The sequence below is a fragment of the Suricata suricatta genome, chromosome 3 (assembly GCF_006229205.1).
Source record: "Suricata suricatta isolate VVHF042 chromosome 3, meerkat_22Aug2017_6uvM2_HiC, whole genome shotgun sequence".
Classification (NCBI taxonomy): domain Eukaryota; kingdom Metazoa; phylum Chordata; class Mammalia; order Carnivora; family Herpestidae; genus Suricata; species Suricata suricatta.
Window position 1 is genome coordinate 9,119,142 of NC_043702.1, and position 16,355 is coordinate 9,135,496.

The window sequence follows — 16,355 nt, forward strand, 5'->3', positions numbered from 1 at the left end:
ATGAATCAATTTGTCTTTCACAGAAATTGCATTCAGCCATCAGATTTATTTTTACTGAAAGATACCCCAGTTTGGGGATTTTGAAAAGTGATGGGAGGTGGTGGTGGTGGGCAAGGAGGGGGAAGTACTCCAGCTTCAGGGGTGATTGTTGTGAAGGTACAGCTGCTGTAAGTGTGGGGAGCAGGGAGAGAAAGCTTCCAAGAGCAAAGCAGGTTGTGAGGTCGGGGGGTAGGGCTGGGTGCAAGAGAAGCCCCTCACTGAGCTGAGTGGGAAGAGTCACTTCTAGAGTAGGGAGCCTTTCTAAGTCATCCCGTGCCCCATGGGCCTCAGGGAGGTTTTGAGTCCCTGAAATTGGATGTGAAACATTGTATGTGTGTGTATATGTGGAGGGAAGGCTTTCAAATTTTTATCAGATTCTTGTAAGGGAACTGTGAACCACCGGGGTAGAAAAGGTTCCCTCTTTTGCTTGTCCATCGGAACCCAAGAGTTCTGAAATGTAGAGCGTAGGACAAGTCTATGCTTTCAGAGCTTGCCCAGCCAACAGAAACATCTGGGTCACTCTGGTTTGCATGTTGGGAAAGGTTGACATATAAGGCACCCGTAGAAGAAGGCAGGTATGCTAGCGGGAAAGCACATGTTCTCATTGGCTGGAGAGCCCCTCGTCATGCCGCACTCTCCCCCGCTGAGCCACTGCGGCCACCTCCCCAACCCTGGAGAATGTCACAGACCCCGGGGCGGGCTCCCATCCCATCCCTGGGGAGCCTCTTTTGTGCTTCTGGGGAAGAGGCCAGAAGTCAAGATGTGGGAGAAGCAACTTCTGATCTTCCTTCTATTTATCTGTGTCACATCCTGTGTTTTCCTTTTGGGTTTTCCTGGGACTGAAAAGTGGGTTCATGCCAGAAAATGATTCGCAGATGGTTTTGTTTTGCTGACTGGTTTATAAACACACACAGACATTTATACTCATCAATGGATGTAAAAATAATATTGGGGAAGCATTCTGGGTTTTATTTCCAGACATTTTTATCTCACAAATAATAAAAAGCATGGAGGAAAGATTGGAAAATATAGGACTATAGGAACAAAAAACACTGCACTACTTGGAGAACCATTGTTAATATCTTAATACATAGACCCAGGTCTGTGCATGTAACGCATAGCATATAGTGAATATGCATGTATGTTTAAATGTAAAAGGAATCCTATTTCTCATGCTATATTGTAACCCACTTCTCACTTAAAAATAAATGTAAATCATAAATGTGTTTCCACCTAGAGCAATATCCTTCTGTTTTATCACTTCTAATGGCTGCCCTATAGCTCATTATATAAAATGTTGCTTTTTTCTACCTCCTCACCAATTCAGAGCTTGGGGAGTTGAGCACTTCTCTATGATAAACAGCAGTGCAATGAGTACTCATGTATGTAGATCTCTGTGTACTTGTCTGATTATTTCTTTGAGCTAATTTCCCAGGTATGGAGTCCCAGGACCCAGGATATGTACATATTTCTATACTGCTCTTCAGAAAAAACATTGCACCAAAGTCACTCCTAAGAAAAACATTGTACCAAATTCACTCCTAAGTAAAAAGCATTGTACCAAATTCAGTCCTACTAGGAGTATACAGGAATATCTATTTTCTTGTCTTGTTCACACGAATGCTGAGAATTGTGATTCTGGTGGCCAAAAATGCCGTTTAAGTGTTAATTTTCAGGTCTTTTTATTCATAATGAAATTGAATACCATTTAATACTTTTAAATGATCATTTGTTTTTCTTCTTCTATAAAGTCCCTATTCATATCCTTTCTTTTCTACCAGACCATTTATGTAAATCTTCCTTCCTTCCTCCCTCCCTCCCTCCTTCTTTCCTTCCTTCCTTTCTTTTACTTTAACTTTTTCATTCCAGTGGGTTAACAGTTGTGTTTATCTTTATTCTGAATTTGAAACAGCCCTTTATAATAAGTATATGATATTTTATATTCCATAGGTTGCAAATATTTCTCTACTGCCATTTGCCTTTTAAATGTATAAAGTGTTTTGTTTTCCTATACCATCTTTTATTTTTATATCATTAAATCTTGATATTTTCTTTTGCTTTCTTTTCTCCTATACTTGCATGTTAGAGAGACCCACTCATCACGATTTTATAAACATTCTCCTATATTATCCTAATAACATAAGAGTTAATTTTGTGCATGCGAATCTTTAATCCATTTGAAATCTATCTTGGGATCTTATGGGAGACAAAATGCCATCTTTTCTTCAGAAAATGGAGCATGTCTCCAACTGCCTGCTCAACACTCACTCTTGGGTGTCTCTCAATGACACCTTGAGTGTATAGATTTTCTTCTCTTTTCCTTCTTTATATATTGGCTACCTCATTAAACGGTGTTGTTCCACCATTGGGACAACGTTGTTCCACACATTGTTCCGGCCAGAAACCAGGGAATTATTTGTACCCTGGCCCTCTCCTCCCTTACCTGCAGCCAACCATCAAAGAATCCTAGAACCTCTTAGATCTCACTGCCTGGAGCTGACACCAGGCCGCCTTCACCTCCTGTCTACAGTAGTGCAGCCCCCCTCATGGTCTCCCCCTGCCCCTTTGCCTTCACCCCTAACACATTCTCCACATTGTGGGGATCTAATCCCTTTGTTTCCTACTTAACCGTTGCTTATTGGCATTTCACTGTTTTTAAGAAAGAGACCAAAGCCCTTAGTGTGATTGTCAAGACCCTGGCACCATCCAGCACTTCCAGCCCTGCTCTCACTGGTTCCCAAACACCCTGCATCAGGATCTTCTCAGCAGTGTCCTTCCTTCCATCCCCTGCCTCCTGGTCTCCTCTGCTCCTCCATCCGACCCTGACGATTTCCTCACAGTACTCACCCCGACCACAGGGAGCTGTAAGACTCCTCCGTGAAGCAGGCTCAAACGTCACTCTAACCAGACTTTGAAAACAACACATGTCTCTTTCTATTCAGCCCTGTTAACCGTTCCGGCTGCAGAGGACCCCAGAACGGTTCTCGAAGTTGTTTGGAAAGCTGTGCTGTTAATAATGTGTTTCCCAGAACACCGGTCCTGTGAGATGCCGCTTGGAAGAAGCATCTGTGGCCAGAGAAATTGGGACATGGGACATGCTGTGTGGATGTGAATTCATGAAGGGTGCTGGGAGCCACACCCTCAAGAGGTCTTACAGTATAGACTCTTACTTGCCTTTGCTTATTTTCCAGTTATTTTTGATCATAGAGCTTCTTTTCCCTCTTAAAAAGGGCCTATTGCGTTCTGAGAATCAGCATGCCGTGGAAGGGTCTGGTAAAATATTAACTGCCTCCCTGTAAGGAGCAACGCTGCTGCCTGTACTCTTTGCTACCTGAGAACCAAATACTCTTTCATTTGACCTGATATTTAACATGACTTACTCTTGAGCTCAAAAGCTCCCTCATCGACTGAGTGCAGTGAACTAGGCCCATCATTGTTGTATAATTAGACACACGAAGCAAGGTCACATTTACCTTAGGAGGTTGGCCATTTGGGTTAATTTTGCTCTTCTCTCCCTCGGTTGTTTGCGTGGGATCTTAGATTATTGATTCGAGGCTTCTTCTTATTTCTAATGTATATTTTAGTGCCATAAATTCTCCCTCCAACAGTACTTTGGCAGTGTCCCACACATTTTAGGTCCTATTTCATTGTCATTTCATTTGGTTTAGGCTCCTTTAGATTTTCTCTGTGATCCAGGGAGAGTTTGTAGGTGTGGTAAGTAGTTGGGGCTGTTCTTTCCACACACTCTTGGGCACTTCTGGGTCACTGGCTTCTCCAGCATCCGATCTGGAGTATCTGAAGCTGAAAGAAAACTAGGAAGCTCACCGCCGTGTTGTTTCTTGGGTCCCAGGTTTTTCAGTCTTTCTGTCTCCTGACCCCTCAGAGTCTTTTCATGTTTGTTTTCTATATCATGTTAAGGGCTTTTGCTTGGACTTCATTGGAGGAATGGGAAAAATGTTTTTGCTTTACCATTTTGGAAAAAGTCTCATCCTGGGCTGTTTTTAGAACTTTTCCTTGATTACTGGCATTGAACAAATTGATCGCGATGTTCCTTGGTGTGATTTTTTTTTAAGTAGGCTCCACACCCAACGTGGGGCTTGAACTTATACCCCAAGATCAAGAACCACATGCCAGACAGGCACCCCCTTAGTGTGATTTTATTGGTATTTATCCTGCTTGTGGTTTGTTGTAATTCTTGGGACTGTGGTTTTATAGTTTCATCAAATTTGGAAAATTTTTTAGCCATTATTCCACCAAATGTTATTTTATGCCTCATTCCCCTTTCCTGGGACTCCAATTACATCTGTTAGTCTACTTAAAATTGTACAACAGGTCACTGAGTCTCTGTTCAGTTTAAAATATATTTTCCCTCCTGAGCTGCAGTGTGTTTAGCTTCTCTTGCTGTTGTCAAGTTTACTGATTCATTCTGCAGAGTCTAATCTACTGTGAAAACCATTCAGTATTGTTTTTAAGTTCAAATATTGTATTTTTCCTATCTAGAAGTTCCAGTTTGTTCTTTTTATTTTATGTCTTTCACTTCTATCCTCATTTCATTCATGCTTTCCATTTTGAGCAAATGCCTTGTTTGCTCACCGTCGTCTGTTATTTGTGCATCTGTGTCTTTGGATGCTTCTTCTGGTTATGGGTCACGCATTCCTATTTCCCTGCACAGCTCATGTTCATGGGGATGGATGGTCTTTGTGAATTAAGTTACTGAGTGACTGGGTTTATTGTGTTTCTTTTTTATGTCTGGCCTTTCTCTCAGGCAGGTAGGTAAGTTACTTGCTGGCCAGACTGATCCTTCCAAGGCTTTTTTAAAAATTTTATTTTGGGGAGTGGGTCTGTGGTCTCCTTTTCTCTAGGGACAGTGATGCTGTAGGACTGAGGTGTGACAGTTACCTCACCAAAACACTGGGTGACCAGTGAAATATCTGCATTCTGACTTGTCAGACTTGGAACACGTACTTCCCAGTGCGCCATGGGTTGTGGGAACTATTCAACTTTCGTCCTGTTTGCCAGGCCCATGGGGTTCCAACCTCCTCAAAACCCAGTATTCAACAACAAACTCAAGGGGACGTAGGATATTTCTGATGCTCTTTTTCTGACTGGCTCTGTCTTTGGAGTCCATCCTACAAATGGCGGCTACCTTGTCCTCCACAAACTCTGGTTGTCCCCAGCTCAGTGAAGCATTGTGTTTTCTAAATGGGCTCCAGGCAGAAAGCCAGGATGATTATGGTACTTGGCTGTCTTGTTTGCCTTCTCTCACAGGCATGGGCCTGTACTGCCTGTTGTCTAATGTCTTAAAAGTGTTTTTTCTGGAATATATATATTTCATCCACTCCATGACCCCATCATGGCAGAAGTTCCAAATAATTTTAATTTAATTTAATTTTTCATAAGTTTATTTATTTATTTTGAGAGAAAACAGATACAACACAAGTGGGAGAGAGAGAATCCCAAGCAGGCTCCACGCTATCAGTGAAGAGCCTGACCTGGGGCTTGAACTCATGAAACCGTGAGATCATGACCTGCGCCAAAACCAAGAGTTGGATGCTTAACTGACTGAGCCAACCAGGTGCCCCCAAATAATTTTTTTAATATTCATTTCATCTGGAATAAAATACCTGTGAAGCACAAAGGAGTTGTACTTAAAGTACTCAGGCTAGTGCCTGGCACACATAACTCTATATTTAATACTAGGCATTTCACAGTTGCTCTATATTTAATACTAAGTATTATGATTATAATAATTTTCACTGATCTCATTCAGTGTGGGCCATATTAATCTAAGGGTTTACTAGTAGCAGTGACTCTTAATTTTAATTTTTTCTTTCATTTTAATTTATCTGAGTAAAGCATACAGAATTAAACAGTACACTTGTAACTTTGCATAAATACTATCAAATCTGATGCCTACTGTGCACACTGCCTCTTAGAAAGTAGTAGATTGAAAAGCAATTGTGAAAGACTTAAAGTTCAGACTATGATTTCCAGCTCTAGTCAAGTAGAAATTTCATTATGTATTCTCTTTACAAACGTTATTCAAGCACGACAGTGATTTAAAAGTAATTGATTTTTCCCCAACTCAAACAGAAAAAAAAGTAACAAAGAAGTCATCTGGCTCAAGCCAGCAAAAGCATAAAGACTTTTTAAGTCAACTATGAGTAAGGAAAGGTTATAGAATATACTAAGAGCTCTTCTTAAATAAGCCAGAATGCATAATGCTTCGGTGGAATGGTGGGGTGCTGATGTGCATATGAAAACATAATAGTCTTACTATGGGGAAACAGAAATGGTTTACATGCAAATGAGTATGTATACAACAAAGTTACTTCCTGTAATTCATAATGAATCTTCAAATACTTTGCTTAAGACTTGTGGGGAAGAGCACTGGGTGTTAGATGGAAACCAACTTGACATAAAACTATTAAAAAAAAAGACTAGTGTCAAAGCACTATCATTGTAAGGCAGAGAAGAGCAGTCATGTTTGGGAGTCTTCCTTGACTCCTAAAACATTTACCTGAGGGGCCCCATCATCAGAACCACCCCACATTCCTACTGCCAGCCTGTGATAGGGTGAAGGCCTCCAACTGAGAGCCGAGTGGGGGATGGCTGAGTGCAGGTGCGCCAGTGTGTAAGAGAGGCCATTAGAGTGATCAAAAAACAGCTGCACAGCGTGTGGCCTCTGGGGTTTGGCCAGAGCATGTGTACCGTGGAAGCAGCTACTGGCCCTTTGGGCCCCCAGACCGTTATGGAGTTTATATCATTAGCTAGCATCATTTAATCCCCAGTCTGGCTTGAAGAACATTGGGGTGAAGAAATCCAGACTGGGATAGGCTTGGGTGTCTCTCTGGGCCCCAGCCCTGTGGATCCTAGGTCTTAGAAATGTCATCGATATCAAAGAGTTCGTCCTATTTTCCCCTGCCATTCTCTATTTCTGTCCAATCCTTCCAATCGAGTGGGTCCTAGGAGGAGCCAAATTGAGGGATCTTGGACTTCTAACTACATTAACGTGCCCGGGAGATTCAAGAACCAATACATGCATCAGGGCTAGTCTGGACCCTGGATTTGGTACTTACCTCCCTGGTCCAGAAAGCTCTGGACCCAAGCAGGAATGGATGGGCTGGACTAGCTCTAGGACTTCCTAGAATTTAGGGGATTGCAAGCGTTTGGCGCTGACAATGGAGTTGGGGAGCTGAGTGGAGCTTTTGAGTTTTGCCACATGGTGAAATCATGAAGACGGGCTGTTTCTGCAGCTACAACTGCAAAAGTAACAGAGCATCTTATTTCTGAGTTTGTCGTGTTCAGATTGCCAGCTAAAGACAGCTATTGTCTGATAAATACCTCAATTAAGCTTGTCTTCCTAAATGGTGGGAAAGTCGTTCTGAGGTACATATTTGTCAAGGCCTTTGATTTAATCCCTTTAATGTTTCTCAGCACGTTCTTGTTTACGTGTCTCCTCAACTAGTCTACCATGTAATGCCAGCTGTAATCGTTTAGTCTATGCCCTTTTCCACCCAGAGCGATTGCCCCATTAATAGAAAGACAACCTTTGAAATAGGCTAGTGAGAGGCAATCAATTTCATGTCTTTCCTATTGATGTAAATGACTATATTTATTGCAGGAAACAAATTTACTCAGACACTACTGAATTATAATCAAGCTAGTAGGGCCTTGAAGTAGTAAATGTTTTATTCGACAGATTTTACTTATTTAAAAATAAAAGCGTCAGATGCCAGGTAAGAAGCAAGTGTGAAATGAAACAGACATGAAATATTTCAGTGTGAGATTTCTCCTCTGAAGTGGGCTGGGAGCAGCATATGGTGGATTTATAAATGCGAGGTAAACTGGTCGCAAATCGAGGAGTAATACTAATTAAGCCTGGATACTCAAGGGTACACTGAAACATTGCCTTTGAAAATGGATAAAATATTTGATTTTGCTCCTTTGCTCTATGAGTGTAGCAGTGCTACAGGTAAGTTTTTATGGGGTTTTTTGTTTTTAATTTGTTTCGTTTTTTTGACAATCATTTTTTATTTTACATTTTAAAAAATGTTTATTTATCTTTGAGACAGAGAGAGACAGAGCATGAGCGGGGGAGGGGCAGAGAGAGAGAGGAAGACACAGAATCTGAAGCAAGTTTCAGGCTCTGAGCTCTCAGCACAGAGCCTGACGTGGAGTTAGAACTCACGGACTCTGAGATCATGACCTGAGTCGAAGTCGGACGCTTAAATGACTGAGCCACCCAGACGCCTCTGTCACTTTTTACATGTATCTAAGCAAATAGATTTACATTTAAAAATTTTCTTTTTCTCATTTCCAAACTTTTAAGAGAGATTGCCTCAATTGATGAAATGCCTTTCAATTTGAGACTCCTACCCATTTCGTATTGGCTTGCAGTAGAGCTTAGAATCGGTGACGGTGGCTTTGTTTGTGTAACTCGTGTGAACAAGCTATTTCCTGTAAGTTGGTGTTTGGACCACAGTGACATCAGCGCATGTTCAGGTTTGTTGGTTCAAACCAAGCTCTCTCTAATGGGGTCAAGGATGTCCCAAAATGTTGAGTCTAGGCAGGGTCAAGAGCTCCAGATCGCATTTTTCATCATGAGGGGAAAAGTATACTGGAATGAAGGCGGCTTTTCTGGGGCCACCATTTCCCGGAGAAGATTGTGTCAGAGCTGAGCTAACACTGGACCTCAGAACTGCCTTCTCTTAGGGGGAGATGATGTTCTTCTTGTGCATCTTAATCTTTCTCAGAAACACAACCAGGGATTTGGAAACTGAAGTAAATTTTCGTAAATGACTGGCTGGGCACACAGCTGCGCCCTCGAACTTTCCAGAAAACAGTCACATGTCCAGACTCACACTCTCAAACACTTGGCTACAAAAAAAATCATAAACTGTGAGTTTTTAGCTTTCTGGAGTTTGAGAAAAATAAATAAGAAGAGTCAGCTGATGAAATTCAAAATAAAATGGACTTCTTTTTTTATTTTTATTTTTTTTACATTTATTTATTATTGAGACACAAAGGGAAACAGAGCATGAGCAGGGGAGGGTCAGAGATAGAGGGAGACACAGAATCTGAAGCAGGCTCCAGGCTCTGAGCTAGCTATCAGCACAGAGCTGAAGGCAGGCCTAGAACCCACGAACCATGAGATCATGACTTGAGCTGAAGCTGGACGCTTAACAGCCTGAGCCACCCAGGCACCCAAAAATAGACTTATTTTTTTTTTAAATGCTTTATTTATTTTTGATACAGAGAGAGACAGAGCATGAGAGGGGGAGGGGCAGAGAGAGAAGGAGACACAGAACCAGAAGCAGGCTCCAGGCTCTGAGCTAGCTGTCAGCACAGAGCCTGACACGGGGCTTGAACCCACAAACGTGAGATCTGACCTGAGCTGAAGTTGGAGGGTTAACCGACTGAGCCACCCAGGCACCCCAAAATAGACTTCTTAAATAAAATCAAGAACTGCAGTTCACTTTTCCAGTAAACTTCAAAAGGTTTTTTTAGACAAAAGAATCAGCTTCAGTTAACTATTTGACTAAAGGAGATTCTTTCTACCAGTGCTATTTTTTTTTTCTTTTTAAGTCTTCTTTAAGCAAAAGGTCCCTTGTCTGGAATTTTGGGGATGATTCCACACTTTACATACACTGCAGATTGGGCTCCATTGCTGGACACCATGGTCTCAGCCTCAGATCTCCGCTTTGCCAGAGAAGTGATGTGACAGAGTGCAACCAGCTGTCCCCTCGCTAATGTTCCTTCTCTCCATAGGTGAAGAGTGTGACATCGACATCAATGAATGTGACAGTAACCCCTGCCACCATGCTGGAACCTGCCTGGACCAGCCCAATGGTTACACCTGCCACTGCCCCCATGGCTGGGTGGGTGCAAACTGTGAGATCCGTAAGTATTTCTACGGTTTTGAACACCACATTTTCATTTAACACAAAGAGGATACTGACCGTGTCCAGGTGGCCTCCATCACCCACAGATGAGCAGTGGGGCCAGAGGGCTAGCGCGAGTCCCGGAGGAGTACCGTTGCTCATTGCTTTCTGCCCCTCCCCCCTGCTTACCGAGTCTGAATCCAGCCTTTCTACTGAGAGCCGAATGTGCAAATGTCATCCAGAGTTCACTGCTCCTCAGGCAGCCAAAAATGTGCCTAACTCAGAAGCATTAGAATCATATCAAAAAATAGAGGCTTTGTGTTAAAAACATGAAAAAGCACACGGAATATAAATTCGCTTTGCATTTATGTCTTCGAGTGTCTTCAAACGTATTAGGTTCCATCGGTTGCCTGGAGGATAGTCTGGCGAGGAGGAGGGTAAGAGAAAATCTGAAAAAATGTTTTGAGCTGCTTAGAGCAAGTTGTTCTCTAAAGATGAGCTCCCAGAAGTTCGAAAATGTCATAATCAGGATATCACATCCTAAAATAATGTATCTGTGGGGCGCCTGGGTGGCTCAGTCAGTTAAGTGTCGGACTCTTGATTTTGGCTCAGGCCATGATCTCAAGGCTTGTGAGTTCAAGCCCTGCGTTGGGCTCTGTGCTCACAGAGTGGAATCTGCTTGGGATGCTCTCTCTCTCTCTTTCTCTTTCTGCCTCTCCCCTGCTCTCTATCTCTCTTTCAAAATAAATAAAAACATTAATTTTTTAAAAATCATGCATCCATTGGGATGGAGGTAAAAATGAGAAGTGACATAGAATTAGGTTTTCTATTGTTTTGGAAACTGGTAAAAATTCAGCCAGGAAAGGTGTTTTCTTCTAATTGAAATTCATCAGGACAGTTGATCTTCAATAAAAACTCTCCCTGGGCTCTTGGTCTTCCCCTTCTTTTCTTCAGGTAGAGATAGCTCATCTGTTGTGTGAATTTGGAAGCTGGCAAATACATATGTATATAGCCCCACCTGTCTGTCTGTCTGTCTGTCTGTCTCCTTCCGGGGCTGGCTGCTGTGACCTCTATTCCTCTATTCTGTGTTTCAAGAATAAGCTCTCCCAGGGGGTCCGGCACTGCCTGTGGCTGCATGGGCCTGTCTCATTCTTCCTGTATCTGAGGTGGGCGGTCACAGACTCCAATATCTGGTTGACCAGTCATATCACTGGGGCTCCTACCTGCTCACTCTTAGTCTTTGCTCTTGGCTGAGAGACTGAGAGGGAAGGAAGTAGTTATTTTTAGGTCTCTCCATCACCAACCTGACACCCCTATGCAGCGTGGTCTTAGGACCGAATGGCCTTGCCAAAGATGCGTGAGGAGTATGCTCATGCTGAAGAAAGATATAGAAATGGATGCTAATGGCTGCGAGCTGGTGTAGGATGTTAGGAAAAGAGTAGGTATAGGATGTTAAGTCCAGTCTGGTGGGACTTTTGGTGGAAAGCATCCCAGACTTAGGTCAGCAGGACCTTGGTTCTTCCCCTGGTGTGACACTCATTGTGTGGCTGCATGGAATTATTCTGAGATTCAGTTTACTTACCAGTTAATGGGACCAGTCGTCATTCTACAATGTGGTAATTCTGTTGGAAATGACAAATTTTGTGCCTTAGAGCAGAATAATATCTATTTATAACTTTTAAATACATTTTTAAAAAAGTTTACTTATTTATTTTGAGAGAGAGACAAAGAGGAAGACAGGCGGGGGGGAGTTCGAACCCATGAACTGCAGATTGTGACGTGAGCCAAAGCCAAAGTCAGATGCTCAACCAGCCAAACCACCTAGGTGCCCCTATAACTTCTAAATCTTAATTATGAAGATATATTGTATATATATGAAAGTATGGATAATAAGTTAGGAACACACAAGATGCCCTCAAGAAGCTTTAAGTAAAGTCCTGTAATGATAAACAAAATCTAAATTTTACTTCCTTCCAGTGATGATAATATAAGCAAAAGATATACAGGGATGGAAAAATGAAAAGAATAAAGGTGACTTCAAATTCAAGCTCCATCGTATTCCAGCTGTGCGACCTGGGCAAGCAAATGTGCCTGTTGGAGTCTTGTCATTCTCACTCATAAGATGATGATGGTGATGCGGAGGAGCTGTGAGGATTAAAGCAGGCAAATATGTGCAGATGTCTGCAATGCAGTAGGCACTAAATAAATGCTAGTTTACTGTGGCTAATGTACCATGAACTACTCCTTGGGAAGACCAACTTTTGGCAACTGTCTTTCTGGGTGATGAATGCTAAGGGCATGGACCGCACTGAGTGGCTGGATGTAAGGGAGCGTTTCACTACTCTTGATTCACACTTGAGCTCCCTGTTTGCCCAGAATAGCACTTTGCATTTGGTGATCTCATTTCGGCCTCTCTATTAGAGCAAAGGCATTAAAATCAATGTCATCACAGATTAGGCTCAGCTGGGTTCCAGTGCTGGATGCTTCCATCCTTGACCTGAAGGTAAGAATGAAGAATGTGCACCTGAGATTTGCTGTGATGTGTAGCTGATGTCCAGTGTCTACAGAACTGGATCTGAATCAAATGGAATGGATCTAAGGACCAGGAGCGGAAGCAGAGTGGCCAAGGACGATAAGAGGCTCCAGTCCTTTGCAAGCCATGGGACCCATCCCTCTGAGGTCCCTTTTTAACCCTGAATGTCTGTGATCTTCCCAAGTGTGCAGAACCAAGAGGGGGGTGCCTGGATGGTGCAAGGTTGGGTGGGTAGACCTCAACAGGAAGGCTCAGATGTACGCAGAAAAAGGGAGAGCCACAGCCCGCATAAGCTCCATAGCAAGGAGGCCCGTGAGTTGCAGGAGGTGGTCAAGGAGCCTCCCATTATCCTCACTTCTGCCTCCGGAGGCCACATTGCCTGCATCCCTCCCATGCTCCTTCTACTTCAGCCACATCATCCTGCTTTCACTTCCTTGGACAGGTCAAGCTGATTCCTGCCTTCAAGGCCTTTACCCACCTCCTGCCCTATGCCTGGAGTGCTCACCTTTCAGATTTTAGAACAGCTTTCTCCTTCACTGCACATCGATTAGCCCAGTAGTGAACATTTCCTAGAAACTTGCCCCTTTCGAGTTAGTGTCCAGTAATAAGGAGTAAAACTCTAGCAGGCAATGAAGATGTATCAAAACCACCAAGAAAACTGACCCAGAACTACCTAAAAGGATCATTTAAATAGTTACTATGTTTTATACACACTCTGAAGCAAATGCAAAGCCCGTGTTCCAGAAAGCACCAAAACAACCTAGTGAAATTCACCTGCTCTTATCCATTCTTGCCATCTTGACACTGATAACAATTTTGATTTTGGCTTCTAATTAAAAATTTTGCCTTCCTAGATTCAAGGTCTAAAAAATAATACCTCCTATAAATGCTTATATAGTAGTGTTTTGTTATCATCTGTGTAAGAACTGTGAGGTCTGTACAGTCGGTGTTCCAGTTGGTCTTGCTGAATGACAGGTGGACAGTTACGTGCATTGAACAGTTGAATCTCTGGATAAACTATTAAATTAATGATTTCTGCCTTTGACAAATAGGCAAATAGGCCATCCTGGATTTGTAACTCAACTAATAATCAAGGCCCTCTTATTATCGACACTGAACACCACGCCCAGGATATAAAGATTAATGAAGCAAACTCTGCCTTGAGGGGCTCCTAATCCAAGGGTGGCTCATCAGAGATGGTGGGGTTTCTGTAGGTTTTGTACAGGCAGCTCTGGGGACCCAGGGAAAAGGGGAGCCTCTTGGGACCCTCCTCCCTAAAATGCATGGAATTCCATAATGGTCGAAGACACCCATCACATGGTTACATCATATGGACTGTCCCTATTGTACAAATTGGTTGGGTGCTTTGGTTCTCATTTTTGTATAAACTAGGATACTTTATTTTATTAATTTATTTTTTTAATGTTTTTAAATTAGTTTTTGAGAGAGACAAAGAGACAGTGTGAGCAGGGAGGGTCAGAGAGAGAGAGGGAGACACAGAATTTGAAGACAGGCTCCAGGCTCTGAGCTAGCTGTCAGCACAGAGCCTGACGCGGGGCTCGAACCCACTTACTGTGAGGCCATGACCTGAGTCAAAGCCGGACGTTCAACTGGCTGAGCCACCCAGGTGCCCCTAAACTAGGATATTTTAAAAATTAAAATTGACCTTCCTTCTCATCCAGACCTCCACTTCACTCCCCCAATGTAACAACTATTAGCCATATATTGTTTATTTTTCGAGATGCAGACAGTCAATATATAAGTCCTTATTTTCACCCATAAAATGGGACTATTCTATACATACTGTTTAACATCTTGCCTTTATGGTTCACAATATATTGATATTTGCAAAAAACTAGAAGGATGTTTATCCATGTTGGTTTATGCAGATCTACCTTGTCATTTTACTACCACATGCTTCCAATCTAGCCCATCAAGCCCTGTCTTTATATGCAGCCAGAAGCATCTTTTATTTCCTTTTTGTTTTTAAGTTCACTTACTTATTTTGAGACTGCAAGAGAGAGTGCAGGCGGGGAAGGGGCAGAGAGAGGGAGAGACGACTACAGGCAGATGTGGGGTTTGAACTCATGACCTGTGAGATCTGTGACCTGAGCCGAGTTCAAGAGTCAGATGCTTAACCAACTGAGCTGCTCAGGTGCCCCCTTCTTTTTGTTTTCTAAAAGTACGTGTATTCTTTTCTTTTTAAATTTTGTTCCAGTTCTTTTTATTATGGCAAAATATACAGAACATGAAATTAACTATCTTAATCATTTCAAGTGGCAGGTTCAGCAGTATCAAGTACATTCTTACTGTTGCGCAACCCTTACGACCATCCATTTTTGTAACTCTTTTCATCTTGCAAAACAGAAACTCCATCCTCATGATGCAGTAACCCCCTGTGTGACCCCTTCCCCCAGCCTCTGGAAATCACCATTCTACTTTCTTTGTTTCATTTCTTTTTTTAAAACTTTTGATATTTATTTATTATTGAGAGACAGAGAGAGACAGAGCATGAGCATGGGAGGGTCAGAGAGATGGGGAGACATAGAATCTGAAGGAGGCTCTGGGCTCTAAGCTGTCAGCACAGAGCCTGACATGGGGCTTGAACTCACAAACTGCAAGATCATGACCCGAGCCAAAGTTGAAAGCTAAACCAACTGAGCCACCCAGGCGCCCCCCACTTTTTTCTAATCTCCCATTGTCTCTCTGTTAACCACCATTCTGATCTCTGTTACTATGAGTTCATCTTTCTGTTTGTCTTTAGATCCATATACGAGCCAGCTAACGCCGTATCTGTCTTTCTGTATCTGACCTGTTTGAACTTGGCATAATGTCCTCAGACTCATCCACATGGTTATGCCTGGAAGAGGCATCTTTTCAAAGTGCAAATCTGAATACTCAGACCCTTCTTCCCACCAGTTTCTGTCCCCGACAGTGCCAAGTTCCTACTGAATTGCATTTATGGCTGAAGACCAAAGCCCACACAATGGCCCGTGGGACTGTGGGAGAGCACACCTCCTCACTCAGCCAGCCCCTGGCTCACTCCCTTGCTCCCTCGAGTAGCCACGCTGTCGCCCTTCCAGTCTCTGTCCTGTTCCCTAACTCCTCCCTTTCTCTGGAGTCTTCTCCTGGGACCATGTTCCTCTTGCTCTCCCTCATCTCTGGTCATTACCTAGTTCCCTGGAGAGCCCAGCTTCCTGTGGACCCTCACTTCTAGAGCAATCCTAATTCCCCAGTTAGATGGAGATCTTCTTGTCCTTTTCAGTAGCACTGTGGAGGGGGTCCTTCATTGGCTTGGCACACGTGTGTGTCTATAGCTTCTTTGGGATCATTTCTTTGGTCCCTGTACCCCTCAAAAGACTGAGGGCTCTGGAAACCAACTGTGTACTTTCCCTTGCTCTTTATCCAAGCATCTAGTGCTATGCCTGGCACACAGTAGGTGCCTAATTAATGGTTGTTCAGCAAGTGGATCCTATGAAAAAGGTGAACTATTCTTTCCATTCCTTTCCTGTGCTGTCCTCCTCTGAAGATTTCTGATCTCATGGACTGCCTTGTTTGTCCAAATAACTCTTAGCTATAGAAAGCATAAGGCAATTTGAAAGCTCTCCTCTCAATTCGTCTAGCAGCAGATGGTCTCAAAAATTATCTAGCCATCTGATGTCCACATGTCACACACTTACTATCTTTTTAAATACAGGTGAACACATGAATGAGCCTGGCTATGTTCACGTAGGAAAATTAGAAAACAGATATAGGCAATGTGGTTTAGAATGAAATTTATAAACCTAATGGCATCTTCTTTGATGGGGTGGAAGGTCTTGCTGGGTCTGGTTTTGTTCTCAGCCTGGCCACAGATGGTCCATTTGACCCTCTGCAGCTGCTCAAGTCAAGCCTCCTCT

At 42.9% G+C, this 16,355-nt stretch overlaps 1 protein-coding gene across 1 annotated transcript in view; it reads left to right on the forward strand.

Annotated features, from left to right (window-relative positions):
• The window catches only part of DNER (delta/notch like EGF repeat containing), a 292,299-nt gene that overhangs the window by 264,449 nt on the left and 11,495 nt on the right, over positions 1-16,355 (forward strand). Inside the window, exon 13 of the mRNA XM_029932873.1 lies at positions 9,811-9,942. Coding sequence (XP_029788733.1) covers positions 9,811-9,942 — 132 coding nt within the window. The remainder of the gene's footprint in view (positions 1-9,810; positions 9,943-16,355) is intronic.